The following is a 17,202-nucleotide window of genomic DNA, read 5'->3' as shown; positions in this document are numbered from 1 at the left end:
TCACACCCGTACCGGTTCTGGGGTAACTTGTGGATACCTAGAGGGTAAGAGAGATAGAGAGGTAAGAGGGCCCTGCTCACACCCGTACCGGTTCTGGGGTAACTTGTGGATACCTAGAGGGTAAGTGAGAGAGAGGTAAGAGGGCCCTGCTCACACCCGTACCGGTTCTGGGGTAACTTGTGGATACCTAGAGGGTAAGAGAGATAGAGAGGTAAGAGGGCCCTGCTCACACCCGTACCGGTTCTGGGGTAACTTGTGGATACCTAGAGGGTAAGAGAGATAGAGAGGTAAGAGGGCCCTGCTCACACCCGTACCGGTTCTGGGGTAACTTGTGGATACCTAGAGGGTAAGAGAGATAGAGAGGTAAGAGGGCCCTGCTCACACCCGTACCGGTTCTGGGGTAACTTGTGGATACCTAGAGGGTAAGAGAGATAGAGAGGTAAGAGGGCCCTGCTCACACCCGTACCGGTTCTGGGGTAACTTGTGGATACCTAGAGGGTAAAAGAGATAGAGAGGTAAGAGGGCCCTGCTCACACCCGTACCGGTTCTGGGGTAACTTGTGGATACCTAGAGGGTAAAAGAGATAGAGAGGTAAGAGGGCCCTGCTCACACCCGTACCGGTTCTGGGGTAACTTGTGGATACCTAGAGGGTAAGAGAGATAGAGAGGTAAGAGGGCCCTGCTCACACCCGTACCGGTTCTGGGGTAACTTGTGGATACCTAGAGGGTAAGTGAGAGAGAGGTAAGAGGGCCCTGCTCACACCCGTACCGGTTCTGGGGTAACTTGTGGATACCTAGAGGGTAAGAGAGATAGAGAGGTAAGAGGGCCCTGCTCACACCCGTACCGGTTCTGGGGTAACTTGTGGATACCTAGAGGGTAAGAGAGATAGAGAGGTAAGAGGGCCCTGCTCACACCCGTACCGGTTCTGGGGTAACTTGTGGATACCTAGAGGGTAAGAGAGATAGAGAGGTAAGAGGGCCCTGCTCACACCCGTACCGGTTCTGGGGTAACTTGTGGATACCTAGAGGGTAAGAGAGATAGAGAGGTAAGAGGGCCCTGCTCACACCCGTACCGGTTCTGGGGTAACTTGTGGATACCTAGAGGGTAAAAGAGATAGAGAGGTAAGAGGGCCCTGCTCACACCCGTACCGGTTCTGGGGTAACTTGTGGATACCTAGAGGGTAAAAGAGATAGAGAGGTAAGAGGGCCCTGCTCACACCCGTACCGGTTCTGGGGTAACTTGTGGATACCTAGAGGGTAAGAGAGATAGAGAGGTAAGAGGGCCCTGCTCACACCCGTACCGGTTCTGGGGTAACTTGTGGATACCTAGAGGGTAAGTGAGAGAGAGGTAAGAGGGCCCTGCTCACACCCGTACCGGTTCTGGGGTAACTTGTGGATACCTAGAGGGTAAGTGAGAGAGAGGTAAGAGGGCCCTGCTCACACCCGTACCGGTTCTGGGGTAACTTGTGGATACCTAGAGGGTAAGAGAGATAGAGAGGTAAGAGGGCCCTGCTCACACCCGTACCGGTTCTGGGGTAACTTGTGGATACCTAGAGGGTAAGAGAGATAGAGAGGTAAGAGGGCCCTGCTCACACCCGTACCGGTTCTGGGGTAACTTGTGGATACCTAGAGGGTAAGAGAGATAGAGAGGTAAGAGGGCCCTGCTCACACCCGTACCGGTTCTGGGGTAACTTGTGGATACATAGAGGGTAAGTGAGAGAGAGGTAAAAGGGCCCTGCTCACACCCGTACCGGTTCTGGAGTAACTTGTGGATACCTAGAGGGTAAGTGAGAGAGAGGTAAGAGGGCCCTGCTCACACCCGTACCGGTTCTGGAGTAACTTGTGGATACCTAGAGGTTAAGAGAGAGAGAGAGGTAAGAGGGCCCTGCTCACACCCGTACCAGTTCTGGGGTAACTTGTGGATACCTAGAGGGTAAAGGAAGTCACGGGAATGGATAGTGGGAGCGGTTGTTATTCCTTGTTTATACTCACATTCATTGGGTCACAGGCTCTGATTCATTTTACAGAGACCCTTATGCGGATCTGGAATTTGGGGGACCGGTCTAGGACAGTGGTTCTCAGGACCCCCCAACAGTGCACATTTTCCAGGTCACCTGGCAGGTGCACAGATTATTCACTGACACATTTTAATAGATCACAGGTGGAGCTAATTATTTCACCTGTGATTCTGTGTGGAGACCTGGAAAACATGCACTGAGGACCTAAATTGAGAACCACTGGTCTAGGATGATCTAGGGCCTTGATGACTAACCTTGACACTCCAGCTGTTGTTGAACTACATATCCCAGCATGAGTTTTGCTATTTGGCCATGCTAAATCTGAAGCATGGCATGCTGGGATGTGTAGTTCAACAACAGCTGGAGTGTCAAGGTTAGCCATTAAGGATCTAGGGCACAGGTCTTCAACCTGTGGCCCTCCAGCTGTTGTGAAACTACACGTCCCGTCATGCCTTACCACAGTTTTGCTATTAAGGAATGCTAAAACTATGGCAAGGCATGCTGGGATGTGTAGCTTCACAACAGCTGGAGGGCCACAGTTTGGACATGCCTGATCTAGGGCATTTTGGGGCCACATTTGGCAGTTGATGAAGGCGCTTATTGGCGATTGTGCAGCGTTTGCACCTGACAGGATCTATATGTAACGTGACATGTCTGTCTCTGTCCCCTACCAGGCCATCACTATAATGGAGATCGCGCACGGCGCCGATCACCCGTACATAGCGGAAATCAAGAAGGAGGTGGAGCAGTGACACGCGGGACTATGCAACTCTATTTATGTCTGTCAGGAATGCAAATGTTTATGTCTGTGTGGAACTGCTCGACACACAAAGCTGCTTTACCCCACGGATGCCTCATCCCTCTCTGTGTCCTGTCTTGGCTTGTACGACATTTGCAGTCTCCCATAGTGCTCAGGGGTTTTTCTGTTTTTCCATTGACTCAAAGGGGCCAAAGCACATGCTGTACATGTCTTCAAATTCCACTAGGGGGCACTCTTTGAACGACTGTCCGAATGTGAATTGGCCTCTAGTGGCTGTAGCATGTACAAGGGCTTAATTTTACAGAAGCCCAATGTGGCAAAAAACGAAAATAGAAACTGCAGGAATGAATTTTCAGCTAATTTACTATTCCGATGACCTAAGGTTCCGAGCGCAATTTCCACGTTACTCTCCGAATGTTATGTTGTGATTTTTTTAATTTGCAAAGAATTTAGTAAGAGTTCTGCTTGTTGTGTAAATGTAATACCCTCCCCGCCACCGCCGCTCTCCCTTCCAAATGCATCCCCCCCAATTTCTTCTTTAAAAAAAAAAAACGGCTTCACTTTTTTTCCCCCCTATTTTTTCAAAGCTGTCACTTAAAGTTCTAAACTAACCAAAGTTTGCCCCCGAGTTCTACTGCAAATCACTTTCTCGCTCTGAAATGTAAAATGTGTTTTTCTGTTGTTTTTATTGAGGGATCATGAAGCTGAATGAGGTACATTGGAATGTGATGCGGAGTAAAGAATAGTACTTGTGTATTACGAGTGTTTGGGTGGTTTTTGTTGTGTGCACAAGGGTGTAATGTATTTATATATAGCGTGTGCTGTCCTGCTACGGCCCAATCCAGGCGCTGTTACACAATGACGCATACAACGCTCTGACACTCTGCTATATAACGAGAAACATCAAATGCAATGCTACATAACAGAGGACACCTCACAGGCTGAGGGACAGAGCGCGCTGCAGAGGGCCCGGGACTCCGCAGAGCATTATGGGAGTAAGATAATGACCATTATTGAGTGTTTATGGTATGAACGGTTAGTGCAGAGGTTTCCAAACCTAATCCTTAAGGTACCCAACAGTCCAAGTTATAGGTATATCCATGGCTCAGCACAGATGGTTAAATCATATTGACTAAGACACTGATTAAGTCACCTGTGGCAAAGCATGGATATACTTAAAATCTGGACTGTTTGAATGACTGGAGTCCCGCGTTTGAGAACCTCTGGATTAGCGTTTTATAGGGCCGAATATCGAGGTTGTGTTTTCTGTAAATGTTCCGGCACACGACAGAATGTTCGGTTTTTGACCCTTGATCAGTCACGGGATAAATTACCATTTTGTTGTTTGTTTTTACTGGATTTTATAAAGTATTTACACAGCATGTGCCTACCCTGGACAACCAAAGTACCATAGCATAAGGTGCATTGAGCAGAGAGGCTTCAGCTACCCCCCTGAGCTCTAATATATCTTCTACCATCTGCCTTTAGAAAGCAGCAACAGAATGTGATGGCAAATTTGACCCATGCAGATTAGGGCAGTAGGGTTGCTTTAGCTGTTTGGGTTAAAGCAGTGATTCCCAAACTGTGCGCCTAAGCTCCCTGGGGTGCCTCGGTTTGGTTGTCCAGAAAAGATTATTTATGGTCAATGTAATAGGCTAAATCGGTGCTTGTGGCTTCCAGTCTTTAAATACGTGGATAAACAGAAGTGAATTCTGTCCCACACCACATAACAGGACCTAAGGATGACAAATAAACACAACTTATTTAATTTAATATTTTTTTCTGAAACTCTTGGTAGGGGTGCCTTGAAAAATATTTTGATAATCTAGTGTGTCGTGATGCCAAAAAGTTTGGGAACCACTGGTTTAAGGCATAGGGGTGCTATTTACCGGATTTGGGGTATGTGTCCTAACCCACTGGAAATTTAAAGTAATCCTAAACGGTAAGAAGTGGCTTCTCCGTGCACCGCTCAAGCAGGGCGTTCAGTAAGGATTCCCAGGATATGCAGACAGCAGGTGCTAGTGGCAGAGACTTGGCAAATATTAGTTCATTGTGACCTTTCCTGGGCGGCTAGAAGAGATGTTGTGGCAATAGGCAGATCAGCTGTGTATAGTGAAGATGACAATGGATATCCAGATTATGGAAAAGGCAGCCGTACCCTAAGGACAAATGTATCTAGGCACCTAACCATCACACCAAATGGGACTACAATGACCCTGTACATATATGTCTACTGCAGTGGTCAGGGAACTCGGTCCTCATTACCCCACGCAGTGCATGTTTTGCAGGTCTCCTCACAGAATCACAAGTGAAATAATTAACTCAAACCGCGGACCTTTTAACATGTGTCTGTGAGTAATTAGTACACCTGTGCACCTGCTGGGTTACCAGCAAAACATGCACTGTGTGGGGTAATGAGGACCGAGTTCCCTGACCACTGGGCTACTGCACTATGGAGTTATAACCGCTTTCCACAAGATGTTGGGGTGTTCGCCAGTCCAGTCTTTAAGGATATCTGTGCATGTGCACCAGTGACTTAATTAATACTTCAGTCTGATTTAACCATCTGCACATACACAGCTATCCTTAAAACCTGCACTGTTAGTTTGGGAACTTCTGCCTCAGGGATTCCCACAGCATAAGGAGCACGTTTTGGGTAAAATGAGGGAAAATTAGGTCCCAGTTTTCTTCCATTGGTATATGAAGAATGGCTGCTGTGTCCACCCTGGTGTAGTGGGAGCACTCACTTACAGGGACACACATACAAAACCCGAATTTTAACATAGGCGTCTATGGTGGACCACAAACTTGACCTCAATTGACTTTGCGATCAAACGGAGTTGCCGGTTCTCACCATAGACACCCATGCTAAAACCTTAACATACAGTAGTCTTCTATGGTGGGAGCCGGCCATAGACGCCAATGTTAAATTCATGACCTGTGCATCTATTGAGCTGCGCACAGCCCGCTCCTGCTAGGCTGCGGGAAAGCCCCAGTGATGCTTCCCTTATTCTCGGGGAGGAGCCGCAAGTTTGTTTGGCTCCTCAGTCCACTGGTCCGAATGTTTGGGTTTTTGTTTTTTAACTCCGTAGATGCCAACATGGACTGAAGAGGATGGGATCTACGATGGAGGGATGGTGAGTATATTTTTCCACAGGTACCCTATGGATTCTACTGAAGAAGATAACGGGATCAATAGGATTAAGATATGTGAGCATGTACAGTATGTATGGAGTGTGTAATAAAATTATACTTTATTATGTGTGTGGATCAGTTCTTTGGGTATTAGTTCTGTAGTGGAACTATAAGTACCAGCAGGACCATTAATGCCCTGCATGCTGGGACTTATGGTACTCCAAGTCCCAGCATGTGGGGGAGACTTGCTGGCTCTTGTAGTTCTACTACAAAACCCATTCATTTTTTGTTTAACTCATAGCATTTATCAGCCCGGCGCCTACCGCCCAGGGGGTGCTTCTTTATTGGAGGTGGCTTACACTCCCCCAGGAACCCTGCCTGGACTGACTGGCCAGGGGAACTTGGCTGGTGCTGGTTATAAAAATAGAGGTGACTCCTAATCAGTTTGTCCCCTGTATTTCTGCAACTAGGACCAGTCCAAGAGTTAAACTGGTGGGGGCGCTCCACTCTGTTTTTTTAAAATGATTTCTCTATTTATTACACAGAGAAGCTGATCCATGCAGGCTTCATGCTTGTCCGTATTTGAATGACTTTATCTGAAATATGGATCCTGAGAATTCGGCAGCTTAATAAAATTTAATGAATTCTCAGGTTGTATTTTCGGGCTGATTACGACCCAGCCCGGTTGTACCCATTCGTGATGCGGATCGAATCTCAGTAAATTTCTCCCTTTGTGTCTGTAGAAGCCAAGTAACCTACCAATATATTTTAGATTAGGGGGAGGAGCACATAGGGGGACCCTCTCAAACAGAAAGAATATGTAACGTTCACACAGATTATTTCATAATGGGAAATTACCTCCTGAAAGTGGATCAGCAATGCTAGCCGCCGCGCCATCTACCCAGCCCTATTACTACTAATGTAAAATATTTCAATTTGTAGCCGAGCGCACTTTTGGGAGGTGGAGGCAATGCAAATGTTTGTTTACACGATATCCTGCCCCTGCAAATGGTGTGATATTCAATTGTTTGTACTTTTCACACCCAAATGCACCCGCTTTAGCTGTGCAAAGCGGCCAACCCCATCTAAACTACTAGACGCGCTGGTTTTGGGCATCCACTTTTTGCAGATTCAAACTCGCCACCTCGAGCAGGGTGCCAGAAGAAGTCACAGCCGCAATAAGGAACGCACCCCCAATCGGTGGAACAATTAAATAGCTCCATCAGACAGCATTGGAAAATAATTCACAATTGTTGGCATTGAATTTACTAGTCTAAAGCAACACTCACTATTAAGTGCAGGTTCCAGGTATCTTAACCCAGGAGATGCCAGTCTGAGGAAACGCTTCCAGGAGGCGCCAGTCTGGGGCAACAGGCCCGGGAGGGCTCGCAGTCCGGGGCAACAGGCCCGGGAGGGCTCGCAGTCTGGGGCAACAGGCCCGGAAGGGCTCGCAGTCCGGAGCAACAGGCCCGGAAGGGCTCGCAGTCCGGAGCTACAGGCCCGGAAGGGCTCGCAGTCCGAGGCAACAAGCCTGAGAGGACTCACTGTCTAGGGAAAGAGCTCGCAGTCTGGGGCAACAGGCCAGGGAGGGCTCGCAGTCCGGGGCAACAGGCCCGGAAGGGCTTGCAGTCCGGGGCAACAGGCCCGGGAGGGCTCGCAGTCCGGGGCAACAGGCCCGGGAGGGCTCGCAGTCTAGGGTAAGGGCTCGCAGTCCAGGGCAACAGGCCAGGGAGGGCTCACAGTCTAGGGAAAGGCCCAGGAAGGCTCACAGCCTGGGAAAACACCCACAAATTATAATATTTATCATTAATAATATTTAAAAGTTGGCAAGCCTCTGAGAGCTGGGGATTCGGGTTAAGTTATAGAACAACTAAATAATAACAGAAAGAACAGCAGACATTGTACTATAAATAGGTGTTCCTCATTGTGACGCATGTAATGAACAATCCCCCCAAAAAGTAAAACTCTGAATTCTTAATGTTTTCAATAATTCAATATTTATTAAAAAAAAAAATTGCTGCTGAACAAACCTGATATTTACAGTGAGAACAGACATTACACACATCCCGCACGCACCCAACGCAATAAAGGGAAAATACAAACAAAGCAGAACATTGTATTTTGGTACAAAATGGAAGCCTATAAAAACACGTTTTACATTGTAGAAAAAGACGTTCACCACAGGTAGTAACTGAGTGGAAGAAGCCGCTGTCCGTAGGTTCGTGTGCGCGGGTGATATGTATAACTGCATATGCAAATATACTGCTGGAACTCTAATATCTTCAGTATATAAAATCCACTTAAATATATTAATATATCACACAACTTTCCCAGTGGGGATTGAGGAACCCTGTATTACTGAAACCTCTACATTTTGGCAAATCAGGGGAAGGGTGGCCAAACCAGGGTCTCACCCAGAGCCCCAAGAAATCTAGCTGTGGCTCTACCCCCCAAATATAGCAAATAGGACAGGTGACAATTACATCTCCAAGAATCAGCACACAGCGGCGCAGACAAGAAATGGCGCATATGTGCACGCAAGCTGGCGCTCTGATGCATGTAGCCACGACAACCATCTCCCCCTGCTCTATGTGAGGGTAACAGAAGAATAACATTATTTAATGGGACATAATCTTATTTTCTTCCTGGAAAGCAAAATCCAACGTGATAACGGCAGGTTATAAAAACTCTTGTATAAACTATTATATAAAATACTGTGTAGGAACGACATAAAACAAATATACAGAATAATTTCCTCATTAAACAAAAGGAGTTGACACAGGAAGATAAAAATCCCATTCAGCATTATTTACAGGACGTCTCTGTCACATATAGACAATGGAGGCGGCCATTTTGTAGGGCTCAGCCTATCACAGTGACACAGTATTATTTCCTTGTTCATTCACAGGCCCTGAGAGACACACAAATGGCCGCCGTCACTCAGTGGAGTCAACAGCAGCCAGGTACAACACCTCAATGATCGAGGCCTAGTAAGTGGCAATGACATTCCAGGGTGAAAGGTCAAATCCACTTTCAGGGCTGTTCCTAGCTAGGAAGTTTCCTGCGGAATGTTCTGTCAGACAAGTTTTATTAATGTGATTTCCCCCCCTGCATAGTCCTCATAATGGTGCTTATTATAATAATGATGTAGGGCTTATGGGGTCAGATGTCCACACAAGCGCCATTTTGATTTCAGAATAAAAGCCATAGGACACATAACGAATCCCCTGCACCCCTTCTATTGATCAACCTAAAAGGATTCTTGGATACAATAATAAATGCGGAGGTGTCAATTAGATTTTCTAGAAGAGATGTTGTGGCAATAGGCAGATCAGCTGTGTATAGTGAAGATGACAACGGATATCCAGATTATGGAAAAGGCAGCCGTACCCTAAGGACAAATGTATCTAGGCACCTAACCATCCCACCAAATGGGACTACAATGACCCTGTACATATAGGTCTACTGCAGTGGTCAGGGAACTCGGTCCTCATTACACCACGCAGTGCATGTTTTGCAGGTCTCCTCACAGAATCACAAGTGAAATAATTAACTCAAACCGCGGACCTTTTAACATGTGTCTGTGAGTAATTAGTACACCTGTGCACCTGCTGGGTTACCAGCAAAACATGCACTGTGTGGGGTAATGAGGACCGAGTTCCCTGACCACTGGGCTACTGCACTATGGAGTTATAACCGCTTTCCACAAGATGTTGGGGTGTTCGCCAGTCCAGTCTTTAAGGATATCTGTGCATGTGCACCAGTGACTTAATTAATACTTCAGTCTGATTTAACCATCTGCACATACACAGCTATCCTTAAAACCTGGACTGTTAGTTTGGGAACTTCTGCCTCAGGAGATTCCCACAGCATAAGGAGCACGTTTTGGGTAAAATGAGGGAAAATTAGGTCCCAGTTTTCTTCCATTGGTATATGAAGAATGGCTGCTGTGTCCACCCTGGTGTAGTGGGAGCGCTCACTCACAGGGACACACATACAAAACCCGAATTTTAACATAGGCGTCTATGGTGGACCACAAACTTGACCTCAATTGACTTTGCGATCAAACGGAGTTGCCGGTTCTCACCATAGACACCCATGCTAAAACCTTAACATACAGTAGTCTTCTATGGTGGGAGCCGGCCATAGACGCCAATGTTAAATTCATGACCTGTGCATCTATTGAGCTGCGCACAGCCCGCTCCTGCTAGGCTGCGGGAAAGCCCCAGTGATGCTTCCCTTATTCTCGGGGAGGAGCCGCAAGTTTGTTTGGCTCCTCAGTCCACTGGTCCGAATGTTTGGGTTTTTGTTTTTTAACTCCGTAGATGCCAACATGGACTGAAGAGGATGGGATCTACGATGGAGGGATGGTGAGTATATTTTTCCACAGGTACCCTATGGATTCTACTGAAGAAGATAACGGGATCAATAGGATTAAGATATGTGAGCATGTACAGTATGTATGGAGTGTGTAATAAAATTATACTTTATTATGTGTGTGGATCAGTTCTTTGGGTATTAGTTCTGTAGTGGAACTATAAGTACCAGCAGGACCATTAATGCCCTGCATGCTGGGACTTATGGTACTCCAAGTCCCAGCATGTGGGGGAGACTTGCTGGCTCTTGTAGTTCTACTACAAAACCCATTCATTTTTTGTTTAACTCATAGCATTTATCAGCCCGGCGCCTACCGCCCAGGGGGTGCTTCTTTATTGGAGGTGGCTTACACTCCCCCAGGAACCCTGCCTGGACTGACTGGCCAGGGGAACTTGTGAACAACGTTTCCCCCGGCTGTGGCATGACACCGCTGGCTGTTGGAGCCTGGTGCTGGTTATAAAAATAGAGGTGACTCCTAATCAGTTTGTCCCCTGTATTTCTGCAACTAGGACCAGTCCAAGAGTTAAACTGGTGGGGGCGCTCCACTCTGTTTTTTTAAAATGATTTCTCTATTTATTACACAGAGAAGCTGATCCATGCAGGCTTCATGCTTGTCCGTATTTGAATGACTTTATCTGAAATATGGATCCTGAGAATTCGGCAGCTTAATAAAATTTAATGAATTCTCAGGTTGTATTTTCGGGCTGATTACGACCCAGCCCGGTTGTACCCATTCGTGATGCGGATCGAATCTCAGTAAATTTCTCCCTTTGTGTCTGTAGAAGCCAAGTAACCTACCAATATATTTTAGATTAGGGGGAGGAGCACATAGGGGGACCCTCTCAAACAGAAAGAATATGTAACGTTCACACAGATTATTTCATAATGGGAAATTACCTCCTGAAAGTGGATCAGCAATGCTAGCCGCCGCGCCATCTACCCAGCCCTATTACTACTAATGTAAAATATTTCAATTTGTAGCCGAGCGCACTTTTGGGAGGTGGAGGCAATGCAAATGTTTGTTTACACGATATCCTGCCCCTGCAAATGGTGTGATATTCAATTGTTTGTACTTTTCACACCCAAATGCACCCGCTTTAGCTGTGCAAAGCGGCCAACCCCATCTAAACTACTAGACGCGCTGGTTTTGGGCATCCACTTTTTGCAGATTCAAACTCGCCACCTCGAGCAGGGTGCCAGAAGAAGTCACAGCCGCAATAAGGAACGCACCCCCAATCGGTGGAACAATTAAATAGCTCCATCAGACAGCATTGGAAAATAATTCACAATTGTTGGCATTGAATTTACTAGTCTAAAGCAACACTCACTATTAAGTGCAGGTTCCAGGTATCTTAACCCAGGAGATGCCAGTCTGAGGAAACGCTTCCAGGAGGCGCCAGTCTGGGGCAACAGGCCCGGGAGGGCTCGCAGTCCGGGGCAACAGGCCCGGGAGGGCTCGCAGTCTGGGGCAACAGGCCCGGAAGGGCTCGCAGTCCGGAGCAACAGGCCCGGAAGGGCTCGCAGTCCGGAGCTACAGGCCCGGAAGGCCTCGCAGTCCGGAGCTACAGGCCCGGAAGGGCTCGCAGTCCGAGGCAACAAGCCTGAGAGGACTCACTGTCTAGGGAAAGAGCTCGCAGTCTGGGGCAACAGGCCAGGGAGGGCTCGCAGTCCGGGGCAACAGGCCCGGAAGGGCTTGCAGTCCAGGGCAACAGGCCCGGGAGGGCTCGCAGTCCGGGGCAACAGGCCCGGGAGGGCTCGCAGTCTAGGGTAAGGGCTCGCAGTCCAGGGCAACAGGCCAGGGAGGGCTCACAGTCTAGGGAAAGGCCCAGGAAGGCTCACAGCCTGGGAAAACACCCACAAATTATAATATTTATCATTAATAATATTTAAAAGTTGGCAAGCCTCTGAGAGCTGGGGATTCGGGTTAAGTTATAGAACAACTAAATAATAACAGAAAGAACAGCAGACATTGTACTATAAATAGGTGTTCCTCATTGTGACGCATGTAATGAACAATCCCCCCAAAAAGTAAAACTCTGAATTCTTAATGTTTTCAATAATTCAATATTTATTAAAAAAAAAAATTGCTGCTGAACAAACCTGATATTTACAGTGAGAACAGACATTACACACATCCCGCACGCACCCAACGCAATAAAGGGAAAATACAAACAAAGCAGAACATTGTATTTTGGTACAAAATGGAAGCCTATAAAAACACGTTTTACATTGTAGAAAAAGACGTTCACCACAGGTAGTAACTGAGTGGAAGAAGCCGCTGTCCGTAGGTTCGTGTGCGCGGGTGATATGTATAACTGCATATGCAAATATACTGCTGGAACTCTAATATCTTCAGTATATAAAATCCACTTAAATATATTAATATATCACACAACTTTCCCAGTGGGGATTGAGGAACCCTGTATTACTGAAACCTCTACATTTTGGCAAATCAGGGGAAGGGTGGCCAAACCAGGGTCTCACCCAGAGCCCCAAGAAATCTAGCTGTGGCTCTACCCCCCAAATATAGCAAATAGGACAGGTGACAATTACATCTCCAAGAATCAGCACACAGCGGCGCAGACAAGAAATGGCGCATATGTGCACGCAAGCTGGCGCTCTGATGCATGTAGCCACGACAACCATCTCCCCCTGCTCTATGTGAGGGTAACAGAAGAATAACATTATTTAATGGGACATAATCTTATTTTCTTCCTGGAAAGCAAAATCCAACATGATAACGGCAGGTTATAAAAACTCTTGTATAAACTATTATATAAAATACTGTGTAGGAACGACATAAAACAAATATACAGAATAATTTCCTCATTAAACAAAAGGAGTTGACACAGGAAGATAAAAATCCCATTCAGCATTATTTACAGGACGTCTCTGTCACATATAGACAATGGAGGCGGCCATTTTGTAGGGCTCAGCCTATCACAGTGACACAGTATTATTTCCTTGTTCATTCACAGGCCCTGAGAGACACACAAATGGCCGCCGTCACTCAGTGGAGTCAACAGCAGCCAGGTACAACACCTCAATGATCGAGGCCTAGTAAGTGGCAATGACATTCCAGGGTGAAAGGTCAAATCCACTTTCAGGGCTGTTCCTAGCTAGGAAGTTTCCTGCGGAATGTTCTGTCAGACAAGTTTTATTAATGTGATTTCCCCCCCTGCATAGTCCTCATAATGGTGCTTATTATAATAATGATGTAGGGCTTATGGGGTCAGATGTCCACACAAGCGCCATTTTGATTTCAGAATAAAAGCCATAGGACACATAACGAATCCCCTGCACCCCTTCTATTGATCAACCTAAAAGGATTCTTGGATACAATAATATATGCGGAGGTGTCAATTAGATTTTCTCTAGGTAATTGCATATTCCACGTAAGGCACTAGGTTGTAATAGCATCTGAATTAATTAGATAGACTTAAGATGAGTATATCTGTGACATGGTGACAGGCCCACCCCGTCAGATTATAGATAACATGGTATGACTGGCATATCTTTGCGTTGCCGGGATGCATGTGCCTGGGTGTACGTATTGGGGCCATCACGCAAAAGCACATATCAGTATCCCTCTCCGATTTGTAATAGTTATTAGATACAGTCAATAATGTATCTAACACTTTTCTTTCCATCCTTGTGCACCACCATTAAACAAAGGGTAAATGTAGATTTATGGCAAATAGATACGGACACTTCAGGTGCAAGTTTCAGTTTTTTTTCTTTTTATACATAATCTTTTAAAATTCACAAATAAATATGAGCGATTCAGTAGCATAGTGACTCATTTATGTAACATTAGTATGGGGGGAGGGTCGCCCTGAGATCCATATTTGGGAGGGAACGGACTTCATGGACTGGGGATGTAAAACATATCAGGATACGGGAATTGAGGGGGCAGCAAGTTGTACAGAGATAAGGGCAGATGTTATACAACTTTAAAGTCCGTTTTAAAACTGGAGGACATGGATCGAGTCATCTCCCACGCATTAATGCACAATAGGTTGTGTTGGTGAAACGCGTTCGCTTTGTGCATTTTCCCAACAACATGCATGAATGAGCCCTAAATGGAGGTTCTTCTGTGGCAGATTTGGCAGCCATATTGCATGTATGTATAGGTTCCACAATCACAAAATGATATGTTCCAAATCGTTGGCGTGACCTTGCACTTTGCTTCATAAAAGGAATGTACTGAGAATACAACATACAAGGGAAGATTCAGGTTCTCGACACCTCCACTTGTCCTCTTTTGGTTTGATAAACCTCATCGTGACATCATGGAGATCCCGGAGTGATGCGTTATACTTAATTATAGATATACATTTCTGAGTCATTCCCAAAGTATTGCCGGGATATTTACTTTATTTAATTCCCGGCTTTTCTTTCTTATTTGCATATAAGTAAAAAAACAAGTTTGGTCCATATTAGCAAGGCTGAAGAACACTGACACAATAAAACAACAAAAACACAACTGAAAACCTGTGATACAACTTGTTTTTTGAATGTTACAAAATGCATTTTTATACTGGTATAAACCTAGACCGGGCGCGGGTAACCAAGACCGGGCACGGGTAACCAAGACCAGCCGTGGGTAACCAAGACCAGGCGCGGGTAACCAAGACCGGGCGCGGGTACAATACATAAACTGGCTGCATCTTGTTTATAGTACCCCCACGCTAAGGAGATGCCCACTATCATTGTTGCAGTGGCACCTGGTGTACAAAGCTTGCACCATTTTTAGAACAATTTTTTTAATTGAGCTCTAAATGTCTCAGGCTGCTGCTGCTGTGTTCTTATGAATGTGAAACGCGTCAGTCCCACTGTACCCACATATTGGCCCATTTATGATGAATATAATGCCACTTGTGTCTCCATGTGATAATTTGCTGGGTCTACATTATACATTACGTAAGGTGCAATTATTATGTATGTTATAATTATGCAGCGGACCAATATAAACACAAACGCCGCAAACCATATATTAATGAGAAGCCTCGACCAACAAAATATACACAATCATTGGGAAGAATATCTATAAAATCAGACTGCTTTTAACTATTCTCCGTGTGTGTGTGTGTGTGTGTGTGTGTGTGTGTGTGTGTGTGTGTGTGATATACAGCTTCTTGTATACTTTACTTGTTTTTTCCCAATGCTTTACGATATATTAAAAAAGTTATCAAAAGTTTTGAGTAAAAATACACAAAAACCACCCAACTTCTCGCATCTTAAAATGTGGTTACACTTTTTTACATAAATTATTAAAAAAAAAGAAAAATAAATTATTTAAAAAATAATACATAATAAAAAGGAAGGTTTTTGTGCTCTGCACGACAAATGCTGAATACTGGGGGGTGGCGGCTTTCGCGTAGGAATTCCTGGCGGTTACGCGTCCGATCCAGATAACCGCGTCAGATGAGCCTGGAGCTTTCCAGAAACTGGATAAGAACTTGATAGACAAATTTGTACTGCGCGATTGTCTGGATCATGAACATCCTTTGTTCGCGGAGATGCCTCAACATTAGGGGGATCTCAACCTTCTGTAACAGGAGACAAAATGTAATGAAGGAATTAAATTGCATTGGAGGGGGGAGGGGGGGAGGAGAATTAGGTTCATACAATTTAGCCAAAAATTTAATAAAAAGTTCAGCGTAAATATAAACAAACTGCGCGGTTGTTGTATTAAGCAGTGAACAGAGATGCCCATAACTGCGGCAGATATGGAATATACGTAGGGATACACCGTTACCATGACAACACCGCAACTGCGGCCCAGGTTTGCATGGAGGGTCCCCCCCCAAAAAAGAAAAAAAATATTCAAAAGACTCATGTCAACATTTTCATGTGTCGGCCATTTCCATGCTCAACCTAGTGAATGCCGACATTTTGTTGTTGATAAATTGACTGTTTATCTAGACAATGTCAACCACATGGTGAGTCACATAATAAAATGTATAATAATAATAATTAGGCCCATGGGACAATTATGTTCTAAAAATGCAAAAAACAAACAGCGCAGGATTTCCGACGTGATCTCCTGGTACGGCGGCCGTCGCTTGGATTGAGCGCACTCTGCAGTGAGCCGTCTTTGGCTGAAGATCTCCCCTGCAGTTGTGGAAGGCCAGAGGGGGACAACACTTACGGGGTATTCAAGTACCCCATAAAATGTGAGAGGAGACTGCAATTAAACTAGAAATTTTTTACCCCAAAAGTTATGTTTTCAGCTAATAACATATGATCCAGGATAAGTTCCCAGACCCACGTGAGGTCCCCGATCACAAAAAAGGGTCATTTATTGTGAAGTTCCCTGGGGGATCAATCAGCCGTGGGAACTGTCAGAGGCAATATGAATACTGCCCTATAAGTACATAATAAATTGTTATCTCTTAGCGCACGTTCTCTGTGGGGAGACTGGCATAGCGCCGTTCCCTGCGGGGAGACTGGCATAGCGCACGTTCCCTGCGGGGAAACTGGCTTAGTGTGTGTTCCCTGCGGAGAGATTTGCTTAGCGCGCGTTCTCTGCGGGGAGACTGGCTCTGCGGGAGACCGGCTTAGCGCGCGTACCCTGCGGGGAGACCGGCTTAGCGCGCGTACCCTGCGGGGAGACCGGCTTAGCGCGCGTACCCTGCGGGGAGACCGGCTTAGCGCGCGTACCCTGCGGGGAGACCGGCTTAGCGCGCGTACCCTGCGGGGAGACCGGCTTAGCGCGCGTACCCTGCGGGGAGACCGGCTTAGCGCGCGTACCCTGCGGGAGAACGGCTTAGCGCGCGTACCCTGCGGGGAGACCGGCTTAGCGCGCGTACCCTGCGGGGAGACCGGCTTAGCGCGCGTACCCTGCGGGGAGACCGGCTTAGCGCGCGTACCCTGCGGGGAGACCGGCTTAGCGCGCGTACCCTGAGGG

At 46.3% G+C, this 17,202-nt stretch overlaps 2 protein-coding genes across 5 annotated transcripts in view; one reads left to right on the top strand and one right to left on the bottom strand.

The window, feature by feature from the left end:
• The window catches only part of SMYD2 (SET and MYND domain containing 2), a 46,298-nt gene extending 42,765 nt beyond the window's left edge, over positions 1-3,533 (top strand). For both annotated transcript variants that reach the window (XM_083175175.1, XM_083175176.1), the window contains exon 12: positions 2,692-3,533. In XM_083175175.1, coding sequence (XP_083031301.1) covers positions 2,692-2,769 — 78 coding nt within the window. In that variant the 3' untranslated portion in view covers positions 2,770-3,533. The remainder of the gene's footprint in view (positions 1-2,691) is intronic.
• Positions 3,534-7,892: 4,359 nt separating this feature from the next.
• Positions 7,893-17,202, bottom strand: part of PTPN14 (protein tyrosine phosphatase non-receptor type 14) — a 116,642-nt gene continuing 107,332 nt past the window's right edge. For all 3 annotated transcript variants that reach the window (XM_083175173.1, XM_083175172.1, XM_083175174.1), the window contains exon 19: positions 7,893-15,841. In XM_083175173.1, the coding sequence (XP_083031299.1) occupies positions 15,713-15,841 (129 nt within the window). In that variant the 3' untranslated portion in view covers positions 7,893-15,712. The remainder of the gene's footprint in view (positions 15,842-17,202) is intronic.

Source organism: Crinia signifera, chromosome 3 (assembly GCF_055691185.1).
Source record: "Crinia signifera chromosome 3, ASM5569118v1, whole genome shotgun sequence".
Lineage (NCBI taxonomy): Eukaryota > Metazoa > Chordata > Amphibia > Anura > Myobatrachidae > Crinia > Crinia signifera.
The sequence above is the reverse complement of the archived record's forward strand: the minus strand, read 5'-3'. Positions and strand labels throughout refer to the sequence as shown.